The sequence below is a fragment of the Notamacropus eugenii genome, chromosome 7 (genome assembly GCF_028372415.1).
Source record: "Notamacropus eugenii isolate mMacEug1 chromosome 7, mMacEug1.pri_v2, whole genome shotgun sequence".
Lineage (NCBI taxonomy): Eukaryota > Metazoa > Chordata > Mammalia > Diprotodontia > Macropodidae > Notamacropus > Notamacropus eugenii.
Window position 1 is genome coordinate 136,270,750 of NC_092878.1, and position 27,495 is coordinate 136,298,244.

Sequence of the window (27,495 nt, forward strand, 5' to 3'; positions counted from 1 at the left end):
GGAGATTTCCAGCCCAGGACAGCCTGGAAAGCTGACAGGAAGGGTCTATTGCACCAGACGTGGAGCAGAGCACAGCCCAGTGTGGGCCTTGTTGGCACAGCAGGGACAGGACCCAGAAAAAGGCTTCAGGGAGATGCTGGCAGCAGCAGTTCCCAGATTGCCCAACCCACAAATGCCACAGACAGCTTCAAAGGTTAGTGGGAGGGCTCCTTCACCCAGAAAAGGGAAGCACAATCTGGACCCTTGGCAGCAGCCACTGCAGCAGCAGCATCCATTTTTGGAACCTTCTGCCTAAAGCCCCAGGGGGAATTGAGCTGCTGATCTGAATCTCAGTCCTGAGCACAGCCCTGGTGTGAGGAGGAGCACAGATTCTGGACACAAAAGTGTTTGGTTGCTCCCAGACCAGTGCACAGGCCAGGAGAGGGGTAAACTCCTCTCCCTTGATTGTGCCACCTTGGAGGAACTGAAAACTTACAGGTTCCCAGAGTATACCCTCCTCTTGACAAAGGACTTAAAAGTCAAGTAACTGGCTGGGAAAATGCCTAAAAAGAGAGAGAAAAATAAGACTATAGAAGGTTACTTTCTTGGTGAACATGCATTTTTTTCCATCCTTTTGGATAAGGAAGAAGCATGTATACCATCAGAGGAAGTCAAGGCTTTGCCATCCAAAACCTCCAAAATAAATATGCAATGGTCTCAGGTCATGGAAGAGATCAAAAAAGATTTTGAAAATCAAGTAAGAGAAGTGGAGGAAAAATTGGGAAGAGAAATGAGTATAATGCAAGAAAATCATGAAAAGTGAGTCAACTGCTTGCTAAAGGAGACCCAAAAAATGCTGAAGGAAATAATACCTTTAAAAAGGCTAACTCAATTGGAAAAAGAGGTCCAAAGAGCCAATGAGGAGAAGAAGGTTTGAAAAAGCAGAATTAGCCAAATAGAAAAGAAGGGTCAAAAGCTTACGGAAGAAAATTCTTTAAAAATTAGAATGGAGCAGATGGAAGCTAATGACTTTATGAGAAATTACAAGGAATTACAAAATAAAATCAAAAGAATGAAAAAATGGAAGATAATATGAAATATCGCATTGGAAAAACAACTGACCTGGAAATAGATCCAGGAGAGACAATTTAAAAATTATGGGACTACCTAAAAGCCACAATCAAAAAAGGAGTCTAGACATAATTTTTCATGAAATTATCAAGGAAAATTGCCCCAATATTCTAGAACCAGAGGGCAAAATAAATATTGAAAGAATTCACAGATCACCTCCTGAAAGAGATTCAAAAAGAGAAACTCCTAGGAATACTGTAGCCAAATTCCAGAGTTCCCAGGTCAAGGAGAAAGTATTGCAAGCAGGTAGAAAGAAACAATTTAAGTATTGTAGAAACATAATCAGGATAACACAAGATCTAGCAGCTTCTACATTAAGGGATCAAAGGGCATGGAATATGATATTCCAGAAGTCAAAGGAACTAGGATTAAAACCAAGAATCACCTGCCCAGCAAAACTGAGTATAATACTTCAGGAGAAAAAATGATCATTCAATGAAATAGAGGACTTTCAAGCATTCTTGATGAAAAGACCAGAGCTGAAAAGAAAATTTAACTTTCAAACACAAGAATCAAAAGAAGCATGAAAAGGTAAAGAGGAAAGAGAAATCATAAAGGACTTTCTAAAGTTGAACTGTTTGCATTCCTACATGGAAAGATAATATTTGTAACTGTAGAGACTTTTCGCAGTATTTGGGTAGTTGGAGGGATTATACACACACACACACACACACACACACACACACACACACACGGTGAGTTGAATAAGAAGGGATGATATCTAAAAAAATAAAATTAAGGGATGAGAGAGGAATATATTGGGAGGAGAAAGGGAGAAATGGAACTGGACAAATAATCACTCATAAAAGATGCAAGAAAAAACTTTTTCAATGGAGAAGAAAAGGGAGGAGATGAGAGGGAAAAATGAAACTTATTCTCTTTACATTTGGCTTAAGGAGAGAATAACATGCTCACTCAATTTGGTATGAAAAATGTATCTTACACTACAGGAAAATAGGGGAGACAGGGACAAGTGGGGTGAGGGGGATGATAAAATGGAAGGAGGGAGTAACTGGAAGTAAACACCTTTGGGGAGGGACAAGGTCAAAAGAGAGAATAGAATAAATGGGGGGCAGGAAAGGATGGGGGGAAATATAGTTAGTCTTAGACAATATGACTATTATGGAAGTCTTTTGCAAAACTGCATATATATAGCCTATATTGAATTGCTTGCCTTCTCATTGGAGATCGGTGAGGAGGGAGGAAGGGAGAGAAGTTGGAATTCAAAGTATTAAGAACGAATGTTGAGAATTGTCTTTGCATGCATCTGAGAAATAAGAAATACAGGTGATGGGGTATAGAAATCTATCTTATCCTACAAGAAAAGAGAGAAGATGGGGATAAGGGAAAGGAAGTGTCTGATAGAAGAGAGGGCATATTGAAGGAAGAAGTAATCAGAATACAAGGCGTTATGGGGTGGGGGGAGGGGAGAGATGAGGAGAAACTTTGGAACTCAAAATTTTGTGGAAAAGAATGTTGAAAACTAAAAATAAATAAATAAACATTAAAAAAAAATACAAGTAAATCACTCAGACCTTCTAAATACCAAAAACAAAGTGCTGATTGAAAGGATCCACTGATGAGCACCAGAAAAAAAGAAAAACAAAAACTATACTGCAAACTCCAAGATATGTAGTATACATATTTAACAACTCAAAAGACAAAAATGAATTCTGCAATGACCCAAGAGAAAGACTTACCTCTGACACCTACTGGCCCTGGAGCTTCACATCTCAGTAGCCCAGGTTATTCTGAAAAGGAATTAAAAAGCTACATCTTTTGGAAAAGGAAGCCCCTTTCCAGGAGTTTGTTACACTGATAAAATCATAGATCTGATCCAATAATTTTTTTTATTTTTATTTTTTAATGTTTAACAATCACTGCCATACAATTGCGATTTTATCCCCCCCCACCTACCCCCCACTACCCCCCTCCCTCCCCACGACTGTATACAATTCTGTATAGATTCTACATATACTTTCCTATTGAGTATATTTTCACTATAGTCATGCTATGTAGTCAGACTAAGATAAATGAAAGAAATCGTATAACAAATCAGAACATGATACACAAACACATACACATACACAAACATGATCTGCTACATTATGTGAGTGACTTCCATATTTCTCTCTCTGAGTGTGGAAGGCATTTTGCCTTGAGATCCACCATTGGGATTTTTTTTTTTTTGTAAGAAGTTCTTGTGTTATTACAAAAATCTAAGTCTAGCAGAAAAAACTCTCACACACTGTGGTTGTTGCTGTGCATAAAGTTCTCCTGGTTCTGCTCCTTTCACTCAGCATCAGGTCATATAAGTCCTTCCAGGCCTCTCTGAAGTCTTCTTGTTCATCATTTCTTATGGCAAAATAGTACTCCATTACATTCATATACCATAATTTATTCAGCCATTCCCCAATTGATGGGCATCCCCTTGACTTCCAGTTTTTGGCAACTACATAGAGTGCTGCTATAAATATTTTTGTACATGTGGGACCCTGTCCCATTTTTATGATCTCTTGGGGATATAGTTCTAGTAGCGATATTGCTGGGTCAAAGGGTATGCACATTTTTGTAGCCCTTTGGGCATAGTTCCAAATTGCTCTCCAGAATGGTTGGATGCGCTCGCAGCTCCACCAACAATGAATTAGTGTTCCAACTCTCCCACATCCTCTCCAGCATTTATCATTTTCTTGTTCTGTCATGTTTGCCAATCTTATAGGTGTGATGTGGTACCTCAGAGTTGTTTTGATTTGCATCTCTCTAACCAATAGTGATTTAGAGCATTTTTTCATATGATTATAGATAGCTTTAATTTCTTCCTCTGAAAATTGCCTGTTCATATCCTTTGACCATTTATCAATTGGGGAATGACTTGTATGATTATACATTTGGGTCAGTTCTCTATATATTCTAGAAATGAGGCCTTTATCCCCGAGCTTAGCTGTAAAAATTCTTTCCCAATTTACTACATCCCTCCGGATTTTGGTTGCATTGGGTTTGGTTGTGCAAAAACTTCTCTGTTTAATGTAATCAAAGTTATCCATTTTGCATTTCATAATGCTTTCTATCTCTCCTTTAGTAAAAAATTCTTCCCTTCTCCATAGATCTGATAAATACACTATCCCTTGCTTCTCCAGTTTATTCATGGTATCAATCTTTATACCTAAATCATGTACCCATTTGGACTTTATTCTTATGTACGGTGTCAGGTATGGGTCTATGCCTAATTTCCGCCACACTGTTATCCAGTTTTCCCAGCAATTTTTGTCAAACAATGAGTTCTTATCCCAGAAGCTGGGGTCCTTGGGTTTATCAAACAGAAGGTTGCTATATTCCTTGCCTACTGCATCTTGAGTGCCAAGTCTATTCCCCTTGTCTACCTCTCTGTTTCTTAGCCAATACCAAGTGGTTTTGATAATTGCTGCTTTATAGTAGAGTTTGAGGTCTGGTAGCGCTAGGCCACCTTCCCAAGCATTTCTTTTCATTAGTCCCTTTGATATTCTGGACCTTTTGTTTTTCCAAATGAATTTTGATATTATTTTATCCAGCTCTAGAAAGTAATTGTCTGATAGTTTAATTGGTATGGCACTAAATAAGTATATTAATTTGGGTAGAATTGTCATTTTTATTATATTAGCACGGCCTACCCATGAGCAACTAATGTTTTTCCACTTACTTAAATCTGACTTTATTTGTGCAAAAAGTGTCTTGTAATTGTGTTCATATAATCCCTGGGTTTGTTTTGGCAGGTAGACTCCTAAGTATTTTATACTGTCTACCCTAGCTTTAAATGGGATTTCTCTTTCTATCTCTTGCTGTTGGACTTTGTTGCTAATATATAGGAATGCAGAAGATTTGTGTGGGTTTATTTTGTACCCTGCAACTTTGCCAAAGTTGTTTATTAATTCAAGTAATTTTTTACTTGAATCTCTGGGATTCTCTAGGTAAATCATCATATCATCTGCAAAGAGTGATAACTTAGTTTCTTCTTTGGCTATTCTTATTCCTTGAATATCTTTATCTTGTCTAATTGCTACAGCTAACATTTCTAGTACCATATTGAATAATAGTGGTGATAATGGACAACCTTGTTTCACCCCTGATCTTATTGGGAATGCATCTAGCTTATCCCCATTGCATATAATGCTTGCTGAAGGTTTTAGATAGATACTGCTTATTATTTTATGGAAAGTTCCCTTTATTCCTACGTTCTCCAATGTTTTTAGTAGGAATGGATGTTGTATTTTGTCAAAAGCTTTTTCTGCATCTATTGAGATAATCATGTGGTTTTTGTTAGCTTTGTTGTTGATGTGATCGATAATGCTAATAGTTTTCCTAATATTGAACCAGCCCTGTAGTCCTGGTATGAATCCTACCTGATCATAATGTATTAATCTCGTGATAAGATGCTGTATTCGTTTTGCTAAAATCTTATTTAAAATTTTTGCATCTATATTCATTAGGGAAATTGGTCTATAATTTTCTTTCTCTGTTTTGTCTCTTCCTGGTTTGGGTATCAAAACCATATTTGTATCATAGAAAGAATTTGGGAGGACTCCTTCTTCCCCAATTTTCAAAAATAGTCTATGTAGTATTGGAATTAACTGTTCTTTAAATGTTTGATAGAATTCACTTGTGAATCCATCTGGCCCTGGAGATTTTTTCCTAGGGAGTTCATTGATGGCTTGTTCAATTTCTTTTTCTGAGATGGGGTTGTTTAAGTATTCAACTTCCTCTTCTGTTAATCTGGGCAATTTGTATTTTTTAAAATATTCATCCATCTCGTTTAGATTATCGAATTTGTGGGCATAAAGTTGGGCAAAGTAGTTTCTAATTATTGTTTTAATTTCCTCCTCATTGGAGGTGAGTTCACCCCTTTCATTTTTAATATTAGTAATTTGGTTTTCTTCTTTCTTTTTTTTAATCAGATTGACCAAAGGTTTATCAATTTTATTAGTTTTTTCATAAAACCAACTATTGGTTTTATTTATTAATTCAATAGTTTTCTTAATTTCAATTTTATTACTCTCTCCTTTGGTTTTCAGTATTTCTAATTTGGTATTTACTTGGGGATTTTCAATTTGTTCTTTTTCTAGCTTTTTCAACTGCAAGCCTAAGTCATTGATCTCCTCTTTCTCTATTTTATTTATGTAAGCATTCAAAGATATAAAACTTCCCTTAATAACTGCTTTTGCAGTATCCCATAAGTTTTGGTATGTTGTCTCACTATTGTCATTCTCTTGAATGAAATTGTTGATTGTTTCTATGATTTCTTCTTTAACCCAACCCTTCTTTAGAATTAGATTATTTAGTTTCCAATTGATTTTTGGTTTCTCTTTCCATGGCCTTTTATTACATGTAATTTTTAATGCATTATGATCTGAAAAGGATGCATTGATTATCTCTACCTTTCTGCACTGGATTGTGAGATTTTTATGTCCTAGTACATGGTCAATTTTTGTAAATGTTCCATGTACCGCTCCAATAATTTTTTTTAAAGAATAGGTATTTAATTCAGTTAGTTTTACATAAAGTACTTCAATTTCCTTTAAAATATGGATAAACACTTGTTAAGTTGAAAAGTTGTCTCATTCATCATCTTCAACAATCTCTTCATAATTAAAATACAACAGTGAACATAGTTGACTAGGGTGATTGAATCATCCAATATTTACTGATTGACTGCCAGCACTAATTAAGTAAGTGAATACAAGAAATATTGAGGATAAATAAGAATATTAAAAATAAATAAGAATCTTCATGAAGGACTAGCTCTGAAGATATCTGATTAAAGCTGTGTCAGATTCCCTCCTCTGACACTTAAAAACTGCGTATCCAAGTTTCTCCTCCATCTAACCCATCCTCCATTCAGCCCTCCCTCACTGCAATCCAATTCACTTGCAGATCATGGCACCATCTTCCTGATGTCATGGTCCTCTTGGAGAAGAAAGGACAAACCACACAACCACACACAAGTTGCCAAAGTGATTTTCTTGAGAGTCCTCTAGAGCAATGAACTTTGATCATCCTCCCATTGCCTCTAATAGAAGGTACGTGCTCCACTGTTTGGCTTTGCCACCTGGCTCCAATATATCTTTTCAACCACAATGTATTTACTACCTTTCCTGAACTCTACCATCCAACCAGACTGTGCTTTGTTCCTCACACACAATCCTCCATCTCCCCCGTCTCTGTGTTCTTTTGCACTGGCCATCCCCTACTTCAAGAATGAATTCCCTCCTCATCTCTACCTCGTAGCATTCCTCTCCTCCTCTAAAGGGGGAGAAGGAGAAGGAGAAAGAAAGGGAAATAAGCATCTACAGTGAGAGGAGCTGTGCTTGGTTAATGCTTTATAAGTGTCAAATCATTTAATCCTCAAAACAACCCTGTAAGGTAGGTGCTGTTACTTTTCCAGTTTTACAGTTGGGGTTAAGTGACTTGCCCAAGGTCACACAACTTATTAAGTGACTGAGCCAAATTTGAACTCAGATCTGCTTGATTTTCCCTGGACTCTATTCACAGCATCACTTAGCTATCTCCCAGAAGCAGCTGAAGTAATAACTTATATTTTAAAAAAAGACAAAACCACTTTTAAGTTTTTCCTAGTGCCTCTTCCCCTAATTAACCACCTTGTATTTTTTCAGTATAGATTTTTCTGTAAATATTTATTCTCTATGTACTTATGTATGTACATAATATTCCCCAACAAATTAGAAGCTCCTTCTTTGTGTTTTCAGTGCTTAGCACAGTCCTAGGCACATCATAAGTCTTTAATAAATGACTGTTGATAAACTGAACTCTCAGCTTCCTCTTCTTCGAGATTAGGTGACTCAATTATACGGCATCTGAGGTCTCTTTCAACTCAACACGTATGTATTTCTAAAGCAAAAATAACCTAGGGGTTGGGAAGAGAAAAAGGCAGGTAGGTGGTACAATGACTATAGCACTTGACCTGGCACCAGGTAGACCTAAGTTCAAATCCTGCCTCAACCACTTATTAGCTATGTGACTCAGGGTACTTTATCTTTTTCTGTCTCAGTTTCCTAATCTGTAAAAAGGGGGTAATAATAGCACCTGTCTTACCGGGTTGTTTTGAGGATCAAATGATACATATAGAAAGCACTTTGCAAACCTTCAAGTGCCATCTAAATGTTAGCTATTACTGAACAGACTTTTGGCCCTGTTCTAGAGTAAATGTACCCTTCAGCTGAGCTCTGAGCCTCTGCCTGTGACATGCACAGGTCCCCCCGAAGGGAAGCATTGCATGGATGAGGAACAATGTCTCTGTGTCTGCTTATGAAATCATTCCAAGGCATCTCCCAGCACAAAATTATGAGGTAATTTAATACAAGACTGGGTGAAATGCCAAGTGAACAATTAAAAGCCAAACGTTTCGAAAAGAGAGGAGAGGAGGTAGGAAAGGAGAACAGTCTCCTATGACTGCTTTTTAGGGGCTTGGTAAAAAGATATTCCAACTTCTGTTCTTGAAATAAGTGAGAGTCCTTATCATTCTAAATGGGTTCTCAGCCAGAGGGAAATGAATTGGCAAGTGGTGTAACCAAAGAAAACAAGAGTTATATGTGTTCACTGAGCTTAGTGTAAACTAGGCCCCCAGCATCACTCTGCAATCAGGAAAAATTAGACATCAACTTAGCATGCAAAAACCCTGGAGAAAAAAGCATCAGTCCCAAAGAGGGTAGGAGGAGCGAGGAGGGGTGTCACTAGCAATTAATGGAAGAGCCTTTGCATTGGAAAGAGAAGGCAGTGGAGATGTACTCTGACAACCTTGAGAATGATGCCAAAGACAAATCTGACTAGAGCCAAAACATGTGATTCCAGAGATGGGCCAGAGACCAGCTGGACTAAAGAAAGCCAAGAGAGATACCATACAGCATAGAAGCTGGGGAACAGAAAGCTGACTGAAGTGGGTGACAAATTAGTGCTAAGATACCACAAGAAGTGGGCTTGTTTCAGCAGCAGGATGATGTAAGAAGGCCTTTCGGAGCTGGTGGAGTAGGCAGGAGTTTGGGTAGTAGCTGAGTTTTATTTTAAAGCTAAAAAGCTGTTTTTATGCTAATGGAAACACAGGAAAAACTGAAATCCTAAACCTACCGAGGAAAATGGAGCAGGATCCTAGAACAGAGAAGATAGGATTCCAACATCAAGGCAGTACAGTTCCCTCCAGACAAGAAATGCGCCTGTACCTTCTAAGGACTGGAAATCAAATGGTTAAGTTGCTCCCAAAATGATTTTGTAAGTCCTTATGGGCACATGTGGGAGTTGCCTTCAGATGGTGTTCAAGAAGGCAGCAGCATGTCTACCCTTTCCGGGACAACTTCTGAAAACTAGTCTCTTCAGGCTCACCCAAGTCCTCTTCATACAAAGAGATACCAATGAACTAAGGCTCAAATTGCTATGAAATTCAGCCCACAAACCCTTCAAAATCAATCAAAAAGATTCTTGTCCAGTTCATACTTTATCTTTAGTGCCATCCTTGGTGTTGTGGGGGGGACAAAAAGAAGACACCCCCCCCCCCCATAACACTTGTCCTTTAGTTAGCAAAAGTATGGTAGGAATTAAGAAATAAGCTTAGAGAAGATATGGTTTTAATTACAAGATTTAGAGGTGAAAGAGACCTTAAGTACAATTTATCTACTTCAAGTCCTTTACAGATGAGAAATCTGAGATCCTCAGTGTGTAGTAAGAAGCAAAATTAAAAATTTGAAACCAAATGCTGACTCTAAATATGAAACCAGTCTAGATGGCTAAATTGGAACCAGACTGTGATAGGTTTTAAATGCCAAAAAAAAAAAAAAAAAAGATTCTATTTTATCTTAGTAAGAATAGAGAGCCCCTGAATCCCACTGAGCCAGGGAGTAATAACACGGTCAGACCTATGCTCTAGGAACATCGACCTGGATATTTATAAGAGCAAGAACTAGACACAAGGTAGATACCTTATTGACTGATAAATGGCTAACCAAATCAGGCCACATGAATGAAATGAAATAAATATTACTGTGCTTTGAGAAACAAAAATGAAAAACAAAAAAACATAGAAAGCCACACAAAATGCTGCAAAGGGAAAGAAACAATCAACCAATAAGAATTCATTAAGCACCTACTATGTGCTAAGCACTAGAATGCAAACGTAAATTTGAATCAGCTCCTGCCCTCAAGGAACTTCTGTTCTAATAGAAGTATGACATGTATATATACAACACAGATAGATAGGAGAGGAGAAGAAGGTGAAGTCACTGGAGACTAAGGGGACCAAGAAAGGCTGCTTTAGTTGATTCCAGGGATCTCCATTCAATTGGGGAATGGCTGAACAAGTTGTGGTGTATGGTTGTGATGGAATACTACTGTGCCATAAGAACTGATGAGCTTTGTTAAGCTGAGTCTTGAAGGAAACCAGGCTTCCAAGGGAATGCATTTCAGGCATGCTCAAAGTCATTGAGATGGAAGATGGCATGTCTCCTGGGAGATTTATTAAAGGATATTCTTTATAACCATCCACGGATGGGAGTGGGGTATTGCAGGTCTCCAAATCTGCATTTGCACTGAGGTGATGGTATGAGACAGAAATGGGGAACCTACGACCTTGAGGCCACATGTGGCCTTATAGGTCCTTGGGTTGCAGCCTTTTGGCTGAATCCAAGTTTTACAGGACAAATCCTTTTGTTAAGGGGATTTGCTCTGTGAAGTTTGGATTCAAAGGGCTGCACTTGGGAACCTAGAGAGCCACATGTGACCTTGAGGCCTCAGGTTCTCCACACCTGGTATGGCATTTCCCCAGCTCCAAAAATGGCTTCCAAATATTTCTTTCTGTGTGGAAAAAATTCCATCTCTAATGTGTGTTAAAGATGCTTTCTCCATTTCAAGGATTCAAGGATCACTGACAGTGGGGAAGCAAGGTGCTCACCAGACCCATACTTTTAGATCTTTTTGAATAACAATTAAGAGGAATGAAGGCATGAAGGTTCACATTCCCTGCTTTACTCAAGGTTGGCAAACAAGGGGGACATGGAAGGTCTTATCTCTAATGCCAAATGAGTCCATTAGGCCCAGACACATACCTAATGACGGCATTATTATTTGGCAAAGAGGAAGAGATTTTCATGGTTGGTTTAGGTACAAAACAAGAAACAATTAGCACTTAGAGAAAACATGATAAGAACATGACAAAGTATTTGCCATATATTACCTAGCAAGGTACCTGGGAAATACTAGGGACATGACCTTGTTTTTTTTTCTCAAGAGAGAAATCAAAGGCCTCAAAGAAGTTCAGTAGGAGTATGATTATTTCCCCCCTCAGGGATTTTATATGCATTATACTAATTCAGGTGCCTAGAGGAGGCAAAGATCCTATTTAGGAGATTAAGGCCTTACTTACTAATACAGCTATACATAAAATTGTAGAATAGATATACTATAACAAGCAGTATTAATTGGTTTACATTCCTTTGAAAAAGAACCCTTAGTTTTTTGTTTTGTTTTGTCCCTTGGCAATCTGGTGAAACCTATAAACTCCTAAGAAAGTTTTTAAATATATAAGGTTAAAAAGGAAACCAATTATATTACAATATAATGATAAAAATATTTTTTAAAAACAAAGTTCATGGACCTCAGATTAAGAGCCTTTAGGTATAATGAAGGACAGCATTTGCTATTACAAAATTCTAAGAAACAAAATTATAACTTTATACTAATAATAAGGTATCACAGGAATTACAAACCAGATATTATAGACATTCAAGTTTTGTAAGCCCTGCCACACTTCAAATAGAAGATCATGGCATCATGCCTGGCACACAGTAAGTGCTTAATAAAGGCTCGTCATACTTTAACCCCTCACTTTGTATTTGCACTCAATTTTTTTATTGATGAGTTATTAAGCTCATTGTTATTATTAATATAATTTTAATCTTAATAATTGAAGGTGAGCTTCTGATTAGTACAAAGTAGCTTAGATATGCATGAGGACTTGTTTAGATAAAAACTGTTGTGATCAAAATGACTGAGGTCATTTGGAATTCTATAAAGAAACTGGTGCAAAATTTCCCCCTGATATGGGTCACAGCTTGTTCAAAGTTATTCTTATTTTCCTCTGAAACTCTCAGCCAGCAACAGCTTCTTCTTTTCATAGGCATATCCTTTTTACTCATCTATAAGCTTGTTTTCAATATAAAACATTCCCCAAAGTAAAGCATCATTTGATTGATATCTGCAAAGAGTCTATTCTCCTGATTGTACTAAGAAAACAATAACAATTATTTACAACTAAGAGTGACACAAAAAGGCTGTGTTATCGTTGAGGGTAGCTCCCATTTTCCTTTTCCCATTACAGTCCCTATTATTAGATTACTAATTGTCCTTCTATTTAAAAGGGCCTTTCTGATGTCTTTCCATGAGTGTTTAACTTCAACTGTTGGCAATAAGAGAGAAAAAAATAATTAGTATCTTTCCAGAGTCCATTGATTAGTGAAAATATCCACTGGATGTTTTGCTTTCATCTTCATCTCAACATATCCAAGACAAACTATATTCCCTCAGGTCATCTGTCTTTTTGAATTCTCCATTTCTGTCAAGTGTTTCTTCCCCCTCTGACTCAGGACTGAACCTCTGAAGTCATCTCTCTACTTTGTCCCATACCCAGGCACCAAGTCCTGTTGTTCTCTTCTCCTAAAATGAGTTATCTGTTGGACCCTTCTTTTCCATTTTCCACTACCTACTCCACATGCCCATGCCTGTATGACAGCCCCTCTCTTAGCTTCCTGACTTTACCACAATCAGTCCCAAATTCTAAAGTCATGCTAATCATCTTTCAAGATCATTTTTTAAAAAAATCACGTCATTCTCCTCTCAGAAATCTTTAGCGTCCTCTTGATTTTTTCCCGATGAAATGTAGACTCCTCCTCTGATATATGCCCTACCCCCATCTTTTCCAAGCTCATCTGTCATTACTCATTATAGTATAATGGCAATTACCCAGGATCAGGAAGCAGAATCCTGGGGTTCTAGTTCTCTTTCTTTTGGGGGGTTAAGTGGCTTATCCAGGGTCACACAACTAATAAGTGTCTGAGGTCCAATTTGAACTCAGAACCTCCTGATTCCAGGACTGGTGCTCTATCCACTGAACCACCTAACTGCTCCAAGTCCTGTTTCTTAATCACTGTGTATCCTTAGACAAATCACTTCAACTGTTTAACCTCCAATTTTCTCATCTACAAAAAGGTGCTATAAAATGAGCATCATATTAAATAATTTTACTTACAAGAAAGTGTTTAAATGTAACTATCTTTACTCTAAATAGGTTGGTTTCTTTTACTGTCCCAAGAAAATGTGTTCAATGTTTTCTTTACTCTGCCCCCAACAAACCCCGTTCCTAACTGCCCTCTTTCTGTTGAGGACCTTTTTATAGATTTTATAGATCCCTTAACCTACACATCCAATCTGCTGCCAAGTCTTCTTGAATCTTTCTGAGTTTTTTTTTTCTTTTGTTGTTTCTTCTTTCACAATGTGACTAATGTGAAAATATATTTTACATAATTGCACACATATAACCTAAATCAAATTCTGTGTTGTTTTAAGGGGAGGGGAGAGGGAAGGAAAAAAATTTGGAACTCAAAATTTTGTAAAAATGAATGTTGAAAATTGTACTGTGTCTCAAAGAGATCATAAAAATAGGAAAAGGGCCCACACGTACAAAAATATAGCAACTCTTTTGGTGGTGGTTGAGACCTGGAAATGGAGGGAATGCCCATCAATTGGGGAATGGCTGAACAAGTTGTGGTATATGAACATAACTGAATACTATTGTGCTATAAGAGATGATGAACAGACAGACCAGAAAAACCTGGAAGGACTTATATGATCTGATGCTGGGAGAAGTGAGCAGAATCAGAAGAACTTTACACACAGTAACAGCCACAGCGTGCAAGGACTGTTTCTGAGAGACAGACCTCCACAGCAAGGCAAGGACCTAAAACATTTCCAAAGAACTCTTGATGCAAAATACCATCCACATCCATAGAAAGAACTATAGAATCATAACACAGAATGAAGAAGACTATTTTCTCTTTTGTTTTGTTTAGATTTTTCTCATGGGTTTCTCCCATTTGTTTCAATTCTTCTATGCAACATGACTAATGGGAAAATGAGTTTAATAAGAATGTATGTGTAAAGCCCATATAAGATTGCATGCCATCTTATGGAGGGAGGGGGGAAGGAGAGGAAGAAAATTTAAAACATATGGAAGTGATTGTTGAAAACTGAAAACAAAGTTTTTTTAAAAAAGAATTAAAAAGAAGATTCAGCTCACAAGCTATCTCCTGCATGAGATCTTTCCTAAATATGCACATGCTGTCTCCATAAAGGCAGAAATGATTTCCATTGTACCCCCAGCACCTAGAACTGTGCCTGGTCCATAGAAGATCCTAAGTATTTGTTAAGTGATTAAGTGTAAAATAAAAACAAAAAATCCAAGCACAGAAAATGGTTCTATCCTAAGTCCTCTTCCAGATCTCAAGTTAGAGATACCTTAGATCCTATTTCTCCTTACTATATTGGAATGGAAATCTTCCAACCCACACATGAAGAATAATTCCTTAACCTGACATGATTATCCAGTTTTTGTTTAAAGACTTCCAGTGATGGGAAGTCCACTACCTCCTACAGAAAATGCAATGTGAGGTAATGGTCAGAGAGTTGAACTAGGAGCCAGGAAAAGCTGGCTTCCAATTCCCTATTGGGCTTTTATTCACTGTGGGACTCTGGACACAACATTTAACCTTTCTGGGCCTCAAGTTACTCATCTATACAATGAGGAGGGTGTACTACATGACTTCACAGAGGGCATCCATCTCTAAATCTCTGTCCCTATGATTCCCTTTTCCTTTCCCACAGTTGTAGTCAAAGGGTATATACAATTCTGGTTCTGTTCTGTTCATTTGTATCACTTTGCATATCTCATTCCATTATCTCCATTATTATATCATTTTTATTGCAGCATAATGTTCCATTACATTCATACACCATAGTTTATTCAGTCATTTTCCAACTGCTGTACATATTCAATGTTTTGATATTAAAAATAGAATGAGTAGGGATGGATATTTGGGTAAATTCCACTATCTATTTCTCTTCTTTTTCTTTTTTTTAAGATAATATCCTAGCAATAGAACTGATAGGGCAAAAGATTGAGCTCTGTCTTTTAAAAAAATGTTTTAAGGAAAGAAAAACCCACATGCTTTTTTTGTTTTCTATGCAAGACGATGCCAATTTCACCTATGTGTCATTATCATATCAGAAATCAGAAAACATCCAATTTTACCACCTTTGGTCCCAGAAATTAAAGAGACAGTAGGAAAACTGAAAGACATAACAGTAACAGGAAGGTTTTGACTGAGGTTTCTGATAACAAAAGAAGGTGCTAAGAAACCTAAGAGAATGTTCTGGAGCAGTTAATAAGGAGGGGTAGCTCTTTGGGCCAACATTGACAGAGTTTGATCACTTGGTGCCAGATCTCCCCTACCTGCAGTTCAATTGGGAAGCGCATTCTCTATTCCAAGGCTTCTTAAACCTTTTCCACTCGTGACTCCTTTTCACATTTTGCAAAGTTCATTGGTGATGTGTGGTCTGAGAACATGCACAGTGCAAAACGCACGTGCCTTGTGTACAGAACCAAGGCCACAGTGAAGTCTCTGGATGAAACATAGGCAAGCACTGCCAGAAACACCTTGAATTCATTATGTGTTTGATTTTGAATTAATTTTTGGTTGCTGTACCTTCAGAAACCTTTTTTTTTTTTTTTTGCTGCCAAATTTTTTGAAACCCAATCCACAGTTTCAGTACTGCTATTCAATGGATACTTAAGAGAGATCATGAATCTCTGTGTTTAAGAGCACAAACTCTTATATAGATCATATAAAAGGAGTCACCAGAATTTTTTGGTTTCCTAGTGCATATAAAAATTCTGTATACACTATATTGTAGCCATTAAGTATGTAATAGTGTTTTAGCTTTAAAAAACCATGTATATATCCTAATTTCAAGATATTGCTAAAAAATGCTAGCCATCACCCAAGCCTGCATCAAGCTGAAATTTTTTTGCTTGGGGGGGGGGCGGGAATCTTGCCTCGATGTTGATGGCTGCTGACTTATCAGGGTGGTGGTTTGCTGAAGGTTCAGGAGGCTGTGGTAATTTCTTAAAATAAGACAATAATGAAGTTTGTTGCATTAATTGACTTTTCCTTTTACTTTAACACTTAGAGGTCACTGTTAACTTATTAATTGACTTTATTTCAATATTGTTGTGTTTCAGAGAACAGAGAAGCCCAAGGAGAGGCAGAAAAAAAGGGAATCAATGGTTGCTGGAGCAGTCACAACAGAGAAAGCAAGAAATATTAGTAGCCTGACCACCATCTTGATGCTAGTTGACTTCCCCACAAGTATACAAGCCAAAGGACACACTCTGGGACCTCTTAACAGAAGAGTCTCTCTTCGGAACCCAGTAATTATAGCTAATGACTCTGAACGACATCACTGACAGGCATAAAAAGTACAAAGACATAAATCAGAAGAGATTTTCTCAGGACTAGCCCACTCTCTGGTTGAGACTACAGTATATTAAATTAACAAGTATTTATCAAGTGTCTATTATGTGCCAGACACTCTGCAAATATGAACTCATTTGATCTGCATAATAACCCTAGGAGGCAGTGGCTATTATCATCTCAATTTTACAGATGAGGAAACAGATTGACAGGTTAAGTAACTTGCCTAGGGCTTATCACACAATTTGAACTTGAACTCAGGCCTTCACTCTATGCAATGCATCACCTAGCAGCCTTAATCCAACAAGACAGTTTGGATGAGAGGCAAGCTAGAAGATGTTGGAAGAGATATTACTAGCTCAGGACCATCCTGGCAAAATGTAGACATTAACCTTTTATGGGAACCTCTCCAGAAAAATAAAGACAGAGGACATAAAAGATAGTTTCAGCAAAAGATTATGTCTGGAGTTTGGTGATCAGTGTAGCACAGGATAGAAAGAAAAGCTCTGCCTCAAAAAATTGGCATCTAATCAGAAATTATTCAACTGCGGTAAGCCATGAAAAGGACAAAAATCCCACAAAGGTATCAGGGCACCCATAAACATCAATTTAATTTCTGTTACTTTAAATATGAGATATCTGTCCAACAACCAAAGAATTGATAAACTATGACAAAACCTAAACAAAAGCCATATCGGTATTTGCACTAGGAAAAACAACCAGGTGCTGAAGCAAAGACTGGCTTCTAGCTTCCCCTCAAAAATGCAAATAAATGAATGGGCAGATTTGGTTTCCTCTTGTGCACAATGAATGTCCACAAAGGCCATCCTGAAGTTAATTGTACCTTAAATGTCAGTATCTGTTGGACAAAAATTTATGTAAACCTGATTCTCTTAAACCAAGTCAATACACGCTTTTGTAAAGCTTGATGACTTTGTTGCAAAAGAGGGCACAGGGTGGCAGAGAAAAATATGTGCAAAAATATGGTTCAAATTAATTAATTAAAAATAATAAAGGCTTGTAGATGATCCAGAACCCTGATATCTTTGGATTATGAATGTGGTGAGTGTCCAGCATCATAAGAAAATATGATATTGACTATAACATAAGAGGCTGGAAATGATTAGTTACCAATGGGAATCATCTCAGAATCAGCAGTTTATAAGATCCTTCTAGGTGGAGCAGGGGATAGAGCACCACTCCTGGGGTCAGGAAGATTTGAGTTCATTCAGCCATAGACACTTACTAGCTGTGTGACCCTGGGCAGGTTACTTAACCCTATTTGTTTAGTTTCCTCATCTGTAAAATGGAGATAACAATTTCACCTACCCCCCAGGGTTATTGTGAGGATCAAATGAATTAGTATTTGTAAAGAATTGAGCACAGTGCCTGGCACACAGTAGGGTGATATATAAATATATTACCATCATCATCATCATGATCATTACTGTTTCTACAACAGGTGACAAGCAACAAATTCACAAAATAGAAAATGAGATGGATGAGAGGGTCCAAGCACAGACTGCGAGAAGTGATGCTTGAATGTAAGAGAGGAGCCAATAAAAAACAATTATAAAATGCAAACCAAGGACTCAGTTAAGCAGATGTGAAGCCATTTAAGAGGGACAGAGGGAAAAAGAGAGAGAGATGAAAGATATGTACCCATAGCTCTTGAAGACATCATTATGTCACAACATTTTACAATAATTGACATTCATAGTATTTTTTAAATTTCAGTGCTTAAAGTGGCAAACACTTAGCTGCAAAACTTATCTTCCCCAACCCCGCCCCCTCCCCGCCAAAAAAAAAGATTAATTTGTGTAGGGTTTGAGATAGCCAGAGGTATACTACCACCATTTGACTAGCTTGCTACCCAACTCCACTTTCCTTGGACCCTTTATAATGATTACCAAGAAGAGACTTCCTGAAGCACAAGACATCCTCACGTAGTATTAGTACTTTTAGGACCTCACCTGGAACATGTTTATGCAATATGACAAGCAAAAATAGAGAGCATCTAATTCATGCAAAAGAGCCACTTGAAAACCCCAGAGATTGTTTAAAGAACCTTGCCCACTGCATAATTAGACTCTAGGTCACCATCTGTTTCTAAGTCCTCATAAAACTAACCATATGTTGTTTTCATCAGTTGCTGAACAGGAGTCATACCCTCTTGTCCAACCAAAATGCTACAAATGTGCACATTTTGTTCCCTAAATATTCTCAAGATGGTAGTAGGGAGGGTGGATAAGGCAAGAGAGGGAAATAAATGCTGGATAGCATCAATTTCCACACATTCAGGAGTTCAAACTTTCTAGGTTTTCTTGTTAAAGAATTTAAATCAGGTTCTGATTTGATTTGTCCCATCCTTAAAAATGGCTATGTACCCTAGGCATTGTTACAACTCATAATCCAGAAAAGTACACAGGAACATAACCATGTAACTAACATTTTTGTAAAGATTTCCAAAAAATATACTACTTACGTCATTTATTTTTTGTTTGTTCAAGTAAACTTTCAAGTTGAGACAACAGAGAGAATTTCGTAGAATTAAATAGAGTGTCTCTTCTTAGCCAAATAAAGTCTAACTCCTTAACCTAACATTCAAGACTTTCCCTTTTTCTACCCCTTATTTCATATACTATCCTGCCCTCCCTGGCGATGTTATACTCTAGTTCAATTGGAGTACTCTCCCAATATATGGAATTTCCTTCTGCCATATTTCTGTCTGCTCTCTACCCCTGGTCTCCACACCTCTACTCTCATCTCAACTGACTGATGTTCTATCCATCACTTCTAGTATAAATGCATTACATATCAATAAAGTCTTCCTGAGTACCTCATCAGAAATGATATCTCCTTCAGATCAGCAAGGTGCCACAGTAGATAGAACACTGGACTGAAAGTCAGAAAAACCTGGGTTTAATCCCAGCTTCAGATATTTATTCCTGGGTGATCCTGGGCAAGTCAACCTCTCTCAATCTCAATTTCCTTATCTGTAGAATGGGGAGAGTAGTAGCACTTAATTCCTAGGGTTGCTGTGAAGAAAAAATGAGATAATATTTGTAAAGCACTTTTTAAACCCTAAAGTTTAAAACCTTAAATGATTATGATTCATATCTCACCTAGCATTTCTAAAATAGTCTTGTTTTGTAAGAGCTCTTTATGCATATAGTTTGTCGAGCAATTAGAATGAATATCACAGATTAATAAAAACCAACGTGATTTCATCGAGAACAAATCACACCAGACTAAATTCATTTTCTCTATTGATAAATTTACTAGACCAAAGGAAATACTGCATGCTTACTATAACTAGACTTCAATAAAGCATCTGACAAGTCTCCTAGGCAATGCTCATGAATAATAATAGCTTAAAATGGCACCAAGTCTTTTGGGACACCCTGTAATAGGGATGCGGGCTAAATGACAGCATGATTAAGTGAATTCAGAACTGGCTGAATGAACTGAATTACCTTGAGAGTAATCATTCAATGGGTCAGTGTCAGCATGGAACAGTTTCTAATGGAGCACTTAATGGAACTTCATCCCTGGTCTTGTGTTCTTCAACATGCTTAATGATGTCTCAAATAAAGGTATGGATGGGTTGGCTAGCAAATTTGCAGATTACACAAAGCTAGGAAGGACTGCTAATACACTTGAATGATGGTAAGATCCAAAAATTTCAACAAAGTAGAACAATGGGTCAAACCGAGTGAAATCAATTTTAATAAGGACAGAGCTAACGTCCTAAAACTGGGCACAAAAATTCAACAATACAGATAAGATCTGACATGTTCTTATCTGATTTGCACCTTAGAACATTCCCATAAGGGAGAGTCAACCAGTATTATCTCCATTTTATGTGTATTCCTCCTTCGTTGCCAAAGAAGACCATGCCATCAGAGACATGATGACATGACTTGCACTTGACTTTGTTTTGAATGAGGGAGGACTGTGCAGGTCACCAGCCTCACTCCTCCTCCAGAGACATCTGAATCCAGTGATCAGATATTCATCAGGATGACCGGAGATGACTCCAGATGAGGCAACTGGGGTTAAGTAACTTGCCCAAGGTCATACAGCTAGTGAGTGTCAAGTGTCTGAGGTGAGATTTTATCAATGAGGAACAGCTCCAGAGAAGTTAAATGACTTTTCCATGGAATCGCAAGTTGCTAAGTGCTGAATCTAGGTCTAGGTCCCCCTAATCTCTGAGCCATTCTATCCATCTTATCCCATGGCTAGATAACAGTTCAGGTTATAAATTCTTGAAGGGTTCTGTGGGCTGCATTATCATCATAACAACAACTCATATTTTTATAGCATGTACTATGTTCCCGGCACTGACTGCGCACTTTATTCTAGAATGAAGACCCAAAAGCAAATCAAAGCACATCCAGACCGTGTTAACCAGGACAATCAAAGGAATGGAGAAAGTGCTATGTGAGGATCAGTTAAAGGCACTAATGATGCTTATTCAGTCACTTGATAAGCACTTTTATGAAGGGCCTATTATGTGCTCGGCACTGTTCTAAATGTCAGAGATACAAAGAAAGGAAAAAACAGTCCCTGCGAGGAGCTCCCATGCTTCTTTATGGCTTGAAGAGAAACCTTAAAGTATAGCTATCATGGGGAAGGGAGGTTAGATTTACTTTGCTTGTCCCCAGAAAGCAGAAGGATGAACAAATACTTGAAGTTGCAAAGAAATCAATTTTGATTATGTAAGGGAAATGATCCTACGAATCAGAGCTATCGAAAAGTGAAGAAAGCCACCTCGAATTTCAGAAGGTTCTCCATTACCATTGGTCTGGACCAAAGGTGTCAAACTTGTGTCTCAAGCCTGAATGCAGCCTGAACCAGATTAAAAAGTAGGAAATGATTAGCAAAATCACTTCAGTACAAGACAGACAATGTTAATTTGTGGTTTTTCTAAGTCAATACCCAATGCAGAGATCCCATTCTATTTGAGTCTAACACCACTAGTCTATATGATTCCTTAATTCACCAGCTATCCAGGGGAGAGCTATCTGTTCAGGCATTCTCTGAACTACATTACTTCTCAAGTTCCATCAACTTTAAGATGCTGTGATCCTATCCCCCATCTCCGCCCCATGAATACAAACTCTTTGAAGTCAGGGACCATGTCTTATTTATCTATGTACCTCCCACAATCCTTAGCACTCTATGCTTTGCTGGTATTTAATTAGTCAAATGGAACAATGTAAGATCCTCCATACGTATTTTACATCAAATTTCTAGAACTCTAGAATATCTGTGAGCCTATCATATCATCCATCACCTTGATTTCAGAGAAACTGCATTCTAAAATGAATAACAATTCCAATTGTGTACATCAATCTTCCTCATAAAACCATGTGAAAACTGTAAGGAACGGATATGAAATGGCATTTTGACTTTTAAGACCAATAGATAATCCTAAACTGCCAAATGTGTTCTCTCCCTCACAAAAACATCCTTCCCAAGAATGACTAAACAATCTGAATAAGAAACAGGAGAACAAAATGTTCTTTTTTTTTTTTAACCAAAAGACAAACAATAAAAAATGATCTTTGAAATGTGTCTAGAGTTTAAAGCTTTTGGGCAAGAAAAGAAATATCTAAATAACAGAAGACAGTATAAACTCACCATAGAAGTAGGTCATTAACACTTCTGCCAAAATGGATCAGGAATCTGTTCACCTATCTCCTGACATCCTTAAGAAGTGAACTGACTCATCTAATTTGTGATCTACTTACAATAATATGTTGCTAATGTATAGCACTGGCCCCAACTGCTCAGTATACAACAAAATATAATCCCATGATGTTAAATGTGGGTGAAGTGCTATACCCAAGTCTCAAAGAACCTGGGAAGAAGTGTAGACATGGAAAGCATGGATATTAATTCATTAACTTTTAAGTTAACCTTTAATCACCAAAACTGTTGATCTTCTAATGCTCTTGCAGCACTGACGTCCAATGACTACTAAAGGTAAAATAGTACTTTTGGGGGATGGTATTAATGATAAAAATGTTCTGGGCTCACATGATGGAGATTTGTTCTAACAAAGAAGATAGGTTAATATCCTCTTTGCTCTCAGTGGTTTTTTATCCTGAACTTTTCTGATTTGGAGGTTAAATAGTACATGACCTTTGGCTAATAACTTTTCTGAGCCTCGGTTTACTTTTCCATGAAATGAGGGGATTGGATCATTGATGGCCCCAAGGTCCATTTCAGCTCCAAATGAAGATCCATTTGACAAGAAAGAATAAAGGGAAAGGATATTTTTTAATGTTTTATCTTGAACTTAAATACAAAGTATGAAAAAAAGAAATTTAAATACTAAAACTAAAATAATACAAAATAATAACAGAAAATAAGCACTGCCATGTAAATAGCAGAACGTGAGAGAGGATTCAAAATATACAGCAATAAATTTCCATTTCAAGAAAGCCTATGTAAAAAATACTACACATTGTGTTCAAAGCTGTCCATGTTTTCTTTGCTTCCTTGTAAATTTTCTTTTGCTCTTTGATGTGTACTTTTTACTTTGTTCTTTCCCCCCTTCTCCCTGCCCCAAGGCTACAATTAAGAGTGGATACACACACAGACACAGATATACATTCATATCCCTGTACAAACATACACTTACATATATATATACTTAGACATATAATTGTACTCATATGTAGAAATACACATTCATATGCATCTATGTAAGAACACACTATATTTATTTATCCTGTTTCTCTTCCTTCATAGATTCATGTCTTTCCATATTTTTCTAAGTCCACCAACGCACCTGCCTACACGACAGCAATATTTCAACATTATACTGTCTAGTTGTTTTAAATAACCTAAAACAATGTTGATGAAAGGTATTTATTTATAAAGTACTCACTATGTGACCAGAATCTTGGTCAAAAGCAAAAACAGTCCTTGCTCTGAAGTAGTTTATAATCTAACTGGGGAGACATTTCCCCTAGGGGAGGGGTATTTTGGTCTAGTAATTTCCTGGGGAGTTGAATAGGACAATGGGATTAGACAGACATATCCCTTCAAGGAACAATGGGCAAAACTGACTTAATTCTGGTTCCAGAACCGGAAGGGCTATAGTAGAGAGGGTATGGACATGAAGGATGGCTAAGGGATTAGGGAGTGAAATGAGGCAGAGCTGGTGCAATCAGAGTGAAACACAGGACCAGCTGAGACATTCACCAATCAAGACACTGGGATCCCAGAATGGAAGTCGCAGAGATGAAGGGGGGAGGGGAGATTGTTGTAAACATCTGCTGATTGCTTGGTTTCATTGCTTGGATGATTGATGCCTTAATCATTTGGGCACACTTTCCCCAAATACAAGCAACATCTCCCATCACATCTCAAAAGATAGGCTCCTTGAAATGCTGGAAAAATAATTATATGGTAATCAACTCTTTGAATTTCATGTGATTAATGGATCCCCAAACTCATCTTCAATGCCTATAACCCAAGAATTGTTTTCAAAGGTCAATGAGATTCTCCTCTAAACAACTTCAAAATAACTTCTCAAATCAAATTTTGGAGCAGCAGAGCTAACAAAAGGTCAGAGTGGGACATTTTTCAAGCCTAAGAAAACTTAGGAGGTTGGTAGGAGAGGTCTATACCAGTTGTCCTGATGAATATTAGGACACTGGAACCAGATGGCTCAGGAGGAGAAAGTGAGGTTGGTGACCTTGCACAGCCCTCCCTCCCTCAAATCAAAGTCAGCTGCAAGTCATGTCATTGTCTTGATGTCATGGTCCTCTTCAAGAATGAAGGACAAACACAACTGTACCATCAGGGTCAGGGCTAGTGGGAAGCCTTAGAGGCAGCTCAGAGGCAGTAGCAACTTCAGGAGCTCTCAGACCAGAGACAGTAAGGTAGTTGGACAACTGGTCAGAAAGAGATTACAGGGGACCCTTTGCTGCCACAGGACCCAACTGTGCTTACTACTAACCCTATTGCCCATACATAGTTCTAGATCACAGTTCCAGGGTGAAGAGGTATGTTTGTGGTCAGTCACAAGGGAACCTGGTCACAGTTCCGAAGCAGAGAGGGGCACTGGAGTATGCAGCTGCAATGGAACAGGGGTCATTCCTCAGTAAGGACCAGGAGAGCAGTGACCACACCTCTCCCCAGATCAAACCAACTTGGAAGCACCAAAAACTTGCAGCCTTTCACAACTAGCTCTAAAAACAATAGTATAAAAAGATCTAAAGCCTGGGACAGCACCTCCCTATTCCCAGGTAAGTAAAGTCCAACTTCAACATAAAGTTCAAAATCAAGAAATAGGCTGGGAAAATGAGCAAATAAAAGTTTCTCTGGCAAAGGCCTTATTTCTCAAATATATAGGGAACTGAATCAAATTTATAAAAATAAGTCATGCCCTAAATCATAAATAATCAAAGGATATGACCATAACTTTTCTGAAGAGGAAATCAAAGCATCTATAGTTAGATAAAAAGTACTCTACATTACTCTTGATTAAAGAAATGGAAATTAAAACAATTTTGAGGTACCACCTCATGACAAATGCTGGAGGGGATGAAGAAAAATAGGTATATTAATGAACTGTTGATAGTTGTGAACTAGTACAACTATTCTGGAGAACAAATTGGAACTACACCCAAAGGTCTGTAAAAATCTTTTGACCCAGCAACACCTCAAAGAGGTCAAAGAAAAAGGAAAATGACTCATATGTACAAAAATATTTATAGCAGTTCTTTTTGTGGTATCAAAGAATTGGATATTGAGGGGTTGCTCATCAATTGAAGAACAGTCAAACAAGTTGTAGGATGTAATTGTGATGCAGTTTGTGCTATATGAAATGACAAGGGGGATGGCTTCAGAAAAAAACATGGCAAGACTTAAGTGAATTGATTACAAAGTCAAGTGAGAATTGGGTGATCATAGATCACAGTAAAAGCAACGTTGTAATGATGATCAACTGTGAAAGACTTGCCTACTCTGATCAATATAATGATCCAAGACAATTCCACTTGGACTCATGATGAAAAAATGCTGTCTATGAAGGGAGAGTGCTGATAAACTCCAAATGCAAACTGAAGTATATTTTTCTTGCTTTCTGTATTTTTTTTTTTTGCTTTTTTTGCAATATGGATAATATGGAAATCACATGCATAATTAATTAATCTCGTTTTGCTTGCCTTCTCAGTGATTGAGGAAGAGTTGGGAGGGATGGGAGAGACCTTAGAACTCAAAATTTTAAAAGAAAAGTATTATAAATAAATGAATAATAAAAATTAAGAAGAAAAAAGAAAGTGATGGAGAAAATAGGAATAATACAGATTAAATTTTTTTAAAAAGATCAATGACCTTGATTTCTAATCCTAGATAAATTTAAGACTGTATAGAGACTAAAAGGAATAAATTTCTGAGCTTTTAGGGAGTTAGGAGTCTGAAAGACCTGAGTTCACATCCAGCCACAGATACTTATTCTAGCTCCTTGATCCTAGGTAAGTCACTTTACCTCTCTGAGTCTCAGTTTCCTCATCTGTAAAATGGGAATAATACCAGCACCCACCTCATAGGGTTGTTGATAGGATCAAAATGAGATAATAATTGTAAAGCAATTTTCAAATCCTAAAATGCTATATAAATGATAGGTTTTTTAATGAAGAAGCCATGAAAATTCAGTATTGCTTCCAAATATTACTTAAAATTCCTTCCAATTACTTCCAAGAGTCATGCCAAATTACATTTCCTTTTTTCTGACAGATTTTCAAATAAGAGATGCTACACATGCACACACTCACACACAGAGAGACACACATTAGCATGAGAGATTTGGCCAGGTACCAAGTGCCAAGGTGAAATTCAGGTATTTATATTTAAGTGTGTGTGTGTGTGTGTGTGTGTGTGTGTATATGTGTGTGTGTGTGTGTGTGTGTGTGTGTACATGTTCAGTGGGGTTCATAGAAGAAGGGGTGATAGTGCAGGAAAGGGTATAAGAAAATAGTCTAAAGAATGTCATCCCTAGGCTGTCTTAATTAATAGAATCATGGTATCCAGAAGAAGAGAGTTCTCTTAATCCTGTCCTCCCCTGCCCTGGGCAGATCACATCTGGAGTACTATATTATGTTATGGGCATTACATTTTAGGAAACACACTGACTAACATGAGCACATCCAGAAGAAGGTACTCTTCATTAAAGAGGACTATAACCCTAGATGGGTTAAAGAACTAGGAACATTCATCAGATGTGATCTCTCCAAGTACTTGAAGAGTCACAGTATGGAAAAACCTGTCCTGTTTGATCCCAGCTGGCAGAACTAGTGGGGGGAAAGGATAGAAATCACAAAGAGATAGATTTTGGCTCCATGTAAAGAAAGATTTCTATTTTTTAACAATTAGAGCTATCCAAAAAGGGAGGTAGTACATTTCACATCATTTATAGTATTTATGGACCCGCCAAAGCTGCATCGCCACAGGGTAAGATATATTGAAAAAGGAATTCTTATCTCAGTGCAATCTGAATTGGATGGTCTATCAGATGTTGTCCACTCTGAGATTCTGTGGTCTTTTTTTCTATCAACACAAATCACCTCAATCTAAATGCTACTACTGTACATGGAGTAGGACAGAGGAAATAGGCAAAATTGCAAAAGGAAAAATTTGGATTTAGTTACAAGGAAAATCCTCTCTAGGATAAAGGCAGTCAAGACAGGTCATAAAGAAAGATTTCTAAGAAGAAAGATAGCCAAACAGATTGAGTAGTCTGCTGAGAGTCAGGAAACAGAGACTGGATGGTTTCAGAATCTTCCTCTACACTTTTCAGAAAATCAGC

General features: G+C 37.6%; 1 protein-coding gene across 2 annotated transcripts in view; it reads right to left on the reverse strand.

Annotated features, from left to right (window-relative positions):
• Positions 1 to 27,495, reverse strand: part of TSPAN5 (tetraspanin 5) — a 211,975-nt gene that overhangs the window by 89,446 nt on the left and 95,034 nt on the right. The window contains exon 1 of one of the 2 annotated variants that reach the window (XM_072625027.1): positions 22,314 to 22,336. The exons of the other annotated variant lie outside the window; for it this stretch is intronic. Coding sequence (XP_072481128.1) covers positions 22,314 to 22,316 — 3 coding nt within the window. The 5' untranslated portion in view covers positions 22,317 to 22,336. Of the gene's footprint in view, positions 1 to 22,313; positions 22,337 to 27,495 lie in introns of those variants that run through there. 2 annotated transcript variants of the gene reach the window in all.